This window comes from Sturnira hondurensis, unplaced genomic scaffold, assembly GCF_014824575.4.
Source record: "Sturnira hondurensis isolate 20B ecotype Veracruz unplaced genomic scaffold, ASM1482457v3 Scaffold0016663, whole genome shotgun sequence".
Taxonomy (NCBI): domain Eukaryota; kingdom Metazoa; phylum Chordata; class Mammalia; order Chiroptera; family Phyllostomidae; genus Sturnira; species Sturnira hondurensis.
Window position 1 is genome coordinate 5,187,267 of NW_028089294.1, and position 7,844 is coordinate 5,195,110.

At 41.3% G+C, this 7,844-nt stretch overlaps 1 protein-coding gene across 2 annotated transcripts in view; it reads left to right on the forward strand.

The window, feature by feature from the left end:
* CAMKMT (calmodulin-lysine N-methyltransferase) overlaps positions 1 to 2,128 on the forward strand; it is a 348,130-nt gene extending 346,002 nt beyond the window's left edge. For both annotated transcript variants that reach the window (XM_037066512.1, XM_037066511.1), the window contains one exon: positions 1,568 to 2,128. In XM_037066512.1, the coding sequence (XP_036922407.1) occupies positions 1,568 to 1,654 (87 nt within the window). In that variant the 3' untranslated portion in view covers positions 1,655 to 2,128. The remainder of the gene's footprint in view (positions 1 to 1,567) is intronic.
* The last annotated feature ends 5,716 nt before the right edge of the window (positions 2,129 to 7,844 follow it).

A 7,844-nucleotide genomic window follows, 5' to 3' on the forward strand; every position in this document is an offset into this window, starting at 1 on the left:
CAAGTTAAAAGTGATTTCTAACCCATATTTACAGAAGAATTATTTATCCCGCATATTACCTCAGGGACTTTATAAAGAGCTCATTTGAGTCTGTATATTAGTGCATTGTGACTGAGTAGGTCAGCTGACTCACGCTGAGTAATCAACTTTACCTTATCCCAAATCCCCGAGGAAGAATTTAGCTAGCTTGGCCCCCTCTTCCCTCTGTGAAATATCTCAGTGAGCTCCTTCTATCACTAGGGCAACGAGCATCAGAGGTATTTACAGTTGGTAGGTCCCTATTAGTGAGTTTGATTTGGGGAATTTAGGAAGCCATTTTCTCCTTATTTTTCTTTTTAAATGAGAGTGATATTGAGGGATGTGTGTTTAGAAATAACACTGTTCTTATTTTGATGGCCACCAAAAGCCATGAGGCTCTTTCTAAATAGACAACAAATCATCTGTAAATAGAACAAACTCCATCCAAGAAAACAGAATGGAGTCACTTCAGTGACTGTACCACCATCAGACCTTAGGAAAATGGATTGGAAAGCGAAGACTGGGTTGCCCTTACCTTCCAGTAGAAAAGGAAAAGCAGGCTCGTAGCTCCTGTCCTTAATAGTGAGGGCAGGTCACAGTTTGAGAATGCAACACGGAACAAATGTGCACTGTGAAAAGGGTCGAGTTCTGCCCCGACCCACTAATCCCGGACCATGTTGGGTCGGAGCCACTCATGCAGCCTCAGGGCAGAGGCGGGGAGGTTTGTCTGATCTGAAACAATGAAAGAATTGTGTAATTAAGAGAATTATTTATTTCTGACCCTTATTAAATAAAAATTGGCTCAAAAATATTAATTTTGCCTTTATAAATAGCAACTCATTATTTGCCAGAATAGCAGATAAATACGACTGTCACGATTAGTCTAGCCAGTGAGGAAGTGTGTACTTCAGATTTGAGAATGCCAACCAGATTTTAAAGTCTGTCTTGGGAAGGCCCTTGGAACTTCACCCGAGTAATACCCAAGCTTGCTGCTCTAATTGTTGGGATAAGTTCTTCTCCTTGGAGGAAAGAATTTTTGAATTACTTATCATTAATGTGGAAACCCCTAAGAAGTGACTGGAGAGTCTTTGAAATGTCTCGGGCTCCACAGGCTTTCCCGAGTGCCCGGTGTTGCCACAGTCTCCAGCCAGTGATCCGAGAGGACTGGCTGCCTGCCTCCTGGGCACTGGCAGGGGACAGAGAGGATCAAGAGCAGAAGCTTCTATGCCAATGGGCTGGCCTGGTGCAGATGAACCAGACGCCCGGTCTGCCCTCACTGAGGTGCCTTGTAGGTCATAGAGTCACAAATGCAATGCAGCCGTTTATGAAAAAACACCCTCCCTGCACCAAAAAACCCCAAATTTCTCATCTTGATGCATAGTATTGACATGGCTATGCCACTGAGTACTGCTTGGAGTTGCCTTTAAAAAAAGATTTTTCCCCCAAACAATATATTTAGGCAAGACGTCTTTATTATACTCAACATTAAAATCTGATAAAAAATTCCTAATTGAGTCTCTTTACCTTTTTTTTCTATTACCATTTACAGTTGCAAAAGGAAAACCAGGATATATATGACGAAAACCTTCATTACCCACTTCTTCTTATTTTAACCAAAAGTGGAGAGAAGATTTAGCTGCTCAAAAGATGAAGAAAACACCAAGTGCACACGGCATATTTTACAAAAACAGAAACCTGTAATGGTACAACATGCAGCAAGCCACTGGCTCCCGAGACTCTCCGGCCCCTGGGACTTGGGCCCCCACCACCTTCGAGACATTCCACGGATGGGTTATGGAGCCCCCCAGTCCTCACCCACGCTATTTCCCAGCCACCCCCAACCCCTCTTTTTTTCAGTCTGCTTGTTGTTCTTCCTGCACCAAACCTTTGTCTGTCTTTAAATATCTGTAAACAGCCTGTCTGAGATTTGAATTGGACTTGTGAACACCCTAAAGATGTTTACCTCTAGTTGAGGCACAATTTCTTTTTGTGATTGCCACAAAAACATCTTGGTCTTTGTTCCACTTTGGTGGCAGTAGCTTTTAATCTGTAAAACAGCGAAATGACAGTTTTATCCTGGTTAATAAAAATAAAGCATATATCATTCTGATCTCCCTTAGAGTAATCGTGTGAAAGCTGCCATCTCTTCCTCTACCTCCCTCGCTCATTCTTCTTTTTCCTTTTAAACAGGATGGAGTTTTCCCTGTCGATGTATAAGGAATGACTGCATCAGCCCAAAGCCTCATAAACTGACCGTTTGTCCTCTGGACACAATAGCGTGGCCAGCCCTCTGCTCCTCCTCTCCAATTATGTGTGATTAGTCTCAATGTGTTGTGTCAAGGAGGAGGAGTGTGCTGAGTGCTTATTATCTGTTTAGGTACAAGAAGAGCACATTTAGGCTCTGACTATGAATGGAAAGTGAGCCTTTATCAGGGCTCAAATCTAACTGCTGCTGGTCTCCAGGCCCCTTTCAAAATAGGTCCTTTGCAGAGAAATTCTGAATAAATGGTTGAGAAACTAGGTTGCAACCAAGGGGAGTTTTTAAAAACTCAGTCACACAATTATCTTATTGGAAGTAAGTATATATTGTTATAGGTTGTGATTCCAGTTTATAGTAAACATTTAATAGGTACTACCTAGGATTAAGCGGGGATGACTTTTCTGCAGGGAACCCAAGCACATTCTTGCCTGGTGCATCCACAAGATGCTGTAATGCCTCTTGTGGAAATTCAGATGTTTATCTGTAAGGAATCATCTGTGCCCACTTTAGTAGTCATGTCATTCGTAAGTTAGCTATGCATTCTCCTATCTTTGTAAGTGTATATTTAGTGTGATACAATTAAAGGGAGACTGTGGGGGGGATCTTTTGCATGTTAAACAAACTTAGCTGTCATAAAAACAGCTGACTCTCAAATGTCTTCTCTGCTCCCTTCTATCATCAAACAAATTTTTCACCATCAGTTTGCATGTCCTTGTATTCACCACTTTTTCTGCTCCATTAGAGCACCTAGATGGATCTCGAAAGGCACAGGTCAAGTCGCAGTTAGATCATACATTTCTTTCTCACAAAAACTTGAATTGCAATGCCAAGTGATGGGCTAACATCACAATAACAGCAATTTATTCCTCTTTGGATAAAACAGCAGTCTATTCTCAGTGCTAGATAAAGACCAGGGCAATGCAAACCAGCCATTTAGCTGAGTAGTTCAGCGAGTGGCAGCTCTCCTTTGGCGACTGTATGGGTTGCACACTGGCTTCATATTTTCTTGTTTAGAAATTAGAATTTGGAATGTTTTAAAAGGCAACACAGGTAGTTCCATTTGTACTGGTAAAAATACAGCAGAAGTGATTTCTTCTGTAAAACCTACAACTAAATCTGCCAGACAAAGGAAACCCATCTCTGCAGCAGCACCCAAGATGCTCTATTCTTCTTTTTTTCTTTTAAAAGAGAGAACCGCAGAATCATGAGAATATTTCCATTTTTCCTCATGAAAATACATGAATTGGCAAGAATTCAGTTTGCATGTGTGTGTCCAGTGTTTATTTCTCTGAGAGAAGCTGTGTTTTAAAAACTAAACCAGTAATGTTTTTTTTTAGCATCTAAGAATGGTGTGTACAGTTACATAAGCTTGAGACAGGCTGTACGAAGGGAGCTGTTCTTACTAAGAACTATCAGGTACAAATGCGCTGATTGTGTGATTAAAACCTATAGAATCTCTTGTAAAATGTTTAGGGTCTCATAGATCTCCTCCTTATGGGACCCTCGTCTAGAAATGCCTCTAGCCAGGCTCTTTGCAAGTGTGTGAGGAACCAATGTACGTTATTGAATAACTTAAGAGTGTTTTTTTATTGCCTCACATTTTAATGAAATCCCAATATTGAGAAGGGGGAAATATAGCTGCCTCAGAAAGTTGATCCATTTCCATTGCTTTTGAACTTTATAATGAAGAATTATTTCTCTGCATCAGTATTGGGTTGTATAATTGCAACTGAAATGTCCCATTCTGTCATTATCTATTGTGTAATTAATGATGCATGGGTTTGTTTTAAAAGGAAGCCTGTCTGCTTAGGAAATCATAAGAATTATTATGATATTCCTCTTCCCACTGTACCTGTATCTTCATGATTTGCCTTTGTCACGCTAAGTAGATTTGGTGGATATAAGAACATTTCTAACATCACCCATAGTCAGTTCCAATGCGGTGATATAAGCAGCCACACATACAAGTTGGTTATAAGAAATATATTTTATTTTATAGCAAGACATATGCTGTGAATTGGGATAAAAGTGCTAGAAAAGACTACCTAAGAGGCTGATGCCATTTTGTATAAATTGTGTATTTTGTTGGCTTTTTGACTGAGCATGAAAATGTAACTTCCATTAGGGAAGGGTAATTTAGGTGCTCAGTATTCAGCAGAAAACTTGTCTGGGCCATAAAAGCTTTTCTGGCTGGTTCCTCGGGTGTTTTCAGAGACGAGCTGCCTGCCCCTTGCTGATTTTCCCTTTGGCTTCAGTAGGGGCTGAATTCACCACTGCATACCTGTTGAATCAATTTGGGGGATCCAGCAGTTAACTGAGTGAATGGAAGGATTAGTGGTCCTCTAGAGCCCTATTGCAACGGCCAGGTGTCTGTCCTAAACTAGTTAACTGCTTTTGACCATTGGAGAACCTGGTTTTAATGCCCTAGGCAGGATAAAGTTGGGGTAGTGGTGTTTTTTTCCCTTCTGTCCACTACCAAAGTGGGGCATACCTTCTCCAAAGGGTTAGACTTTTGTTTTTTGTTTTTAATATAGAAATAGACTGTTCTCTTCCCTCAACCCAGCTTTCATGGAATTTGTCTTTGCGCTTAGTCAGCATTTGAGTTGTTTGCAATCGATGCCAATCAACTTGGTGGCACTGTCCAGCAGGGTGCTGGCGGGTGGGGAGCGGGACAGGATAGCCACTCGGAATCGAAGTGTATGTAGATACACGTACACGCAGATACACTTACAGAAAAGATTAAGCTGTTTAGATCCTAGATTGGGGCTCCAGTTCCTAGACTCCCACCCGGATCAAAATCTGAGTTGAGACTGTATGAAATGTCATGCTTCTGATCGTATCACACAGAGAAAAGATTGATTTGAAAGTTAGACTAGGTCTCCTTCAAAACTGAATTTCGACATAGGGCAACTGTTTTCCCGCGAGGACTGTTTCCAAATTAAGAAGGAGCCTGTTGGTGTTTAAGAAACCATTAAGCCCGAAACGCCAGTTTTAATTCTCAGATCTTGTCTCACCCAGAGAGCTCACTGCCAGGCCGTGGCTGAGTGTTCACGTGGTCTCTGCTCTAGAAGTCTGTGCACTTGGAGGGTACATTTGTCCTTTTCTGTCCCCTGACTTTTCCATTAATACATTTTTTAACAGATAAAACAGATCATACTGTGACTTCTAAAATGTCAACAAGCTTGTGAACAGAAACGTAATAAAATGACTAATAGATTCAATAGTTAATAGAGGGCCTGAAGTGTGAGCAAATACAGTCGCTGCATATTGGAAACTGTGCAAGCGAAGATGGCTTCAGCATTGCAAACTGAGGAAGAAAATTGTTTTTAATTAGCACCTTCATAAGAACTGCTGATTAATACTGTTTTGTTTGGTGAAAAGCTTTCAGCTGAGTAATTTGTCCAGCCATTACAACAGTTTTGTTAGAGCGGGACTCCTGTTGTTAAACACAAACAGCAGATGATAATGGTGGAAGATGAGTTTGTCATGTAACAATTTACCTTATTGAAAAAAGCTTTATATAAAAACCAATACAGTGGGTACCAGCAGAAATCACATATTTTAAATCCTTCCGAAATTGCAGCGTGCCATGCTTGTGTTTCTTTTCTTTTTTTTTCCTCAGGGACTAGAAGCAGATTTTATATCATTTATAAAATTATATACACAATTCAAAGGTGGTGTAGCACGGACAGACCGCGTGCTCAGCAGTGGTTTGCACTGGGGCCGTCCAGGGGCCGTGTATTCAAACACTTTCTAACTACACAAAGCAGGTTGGCAAATGGAATCCTAATTAAATAATGTTACTCAGATGCAAATTTGCACCGGGGATTGGATGTAGGGAAATAAGAATTGGTGTTTCTGCCTTAGGTGGGATTATCACACACAGGATCTTTAAAAAAAAAAATCTCTCTTTCTCAAGAGAAGTTTAATTAACCTTTTTTTTTTTCTGCTTCAGTTTTAACTGATCAGGGAAACGTGTGCCCATTCTATGAGACCTGACCGGGGAATAAGAAGCTGATTTCAGTGAACTCCCATCAAATAGATATTGCGCCAGCCAGAAGCATGGGAACTTTTTTTTTTCTTTCTAAATAAAATGCACTGAGTGGTAAAGCATATTTGCATTAAAATATTACACTAACCAAGGCTGGTAAGAACTGTAAATTATTGGAGTAGCGTAATAGAGCATGAGATTTTTTTTTTTAAGACAGGCCTTTGGGGTAATAACAAGGGTTGAGGCTCACGGCAGTGCCAAATAAGCTTTAGACAGCATAATAGTCTGCAAAGAAAGCCACAGAGCACTAATGTGAAGGAAGAGCTGTCCACCACATGCAGCAAAAATCACCAAAGGTCATTTCATGGTAGCAATTGTGACATAAAATTGGTGGTCATGCTACATGTCTAATACTCAGCACAGCTTTATAAATGATGGGCCCCTAGCGATGGCTGTCATTAAGTGCTTTCATCATAATAAACTTTAAACTGTTGGCTTTATGAATCGCCAGCTAGCTTCAGCTGTTCGTTGGATGGAGCTTGCAGTGCCTTAAGTGTGACAAGACCTATTAGGAATTGCAACCATGTTTCAAGCGTACTTGGCTTCCCCACTCCTGGGGTGATTGCTGCCTATTAAACGGCGTCTGGGAAGATTTTCCTCCGGCAATCTCTGATCAAGAGCTTTTTTGGGCTTTGACCTGCATTTCCTTCAAGACTTTCTCTGAGGAGTTTTATAAGAGCAAAACTCCAGAGGATTTATAGCCACTTCTGATTAATACCTTTCCAGTTTTTCTAGCAACTCCCCCACTGCTGCATAGAGAAAAGCTCTCATTGTTCCCGAGGTGCTTATTTTGTGACCTTTTCTCTGCTTCCTGATTCCCTCTAACGTGTTCTCGCAGTGAAATCCTCGGGGTGGAACCAAGACAGTCGGTGAAGTTGTTACAGCTGGAGAGACAGAAGGGAAGAGGGAAGCTTTTATATTTTTAAAGAATTCCATCCTCGGCAGCCTGGCCCCGCCCCGTTAAAGTCCCCGCTGTGACGTCACCGCCCGCCCGCCGTCGTCCCCCCCCCCCCGCCCCCTCATCCTTAATGAGCCCTCGGTGGAAACTGAGCAGGCACAGAAAGATTTCACGATTCAAATTACACTTTCATTAACCTTTGGCATAGGAAGTCTTTTAGTTTCTATAAATCTTACGGTGGTTTGCCGTCTGCCCTACCAACGTGAATAGTAAATGTTTGGGGAAATCGCTCCAAAAACACCCGGGATATTTAATTTAAAAGGGCTAAAGACATATTTCAGAATCACTTAGCAAGAACTTTAATTACTTCTTGTTGCCTTTTCTAAATTGGAGGTCGCCTCCCCCTCCAGTTTTCTTCTGCTTGACCCAGATGTTTGAAAGATGGTAAAGGCTTTCAATGTCTAATTCCCTGTCTTAATACTCTTATTTTAACACTCAATACTCTCTTTCCAGCTAGGTCGTGTCCTAAAAGGTAGTTCAGGGCATGTCTCAGGTGTGGACCATTACACAATTGAATTAGCAAACCTCCGAGGGGTAGGATTAGAACTCAGCCGGGA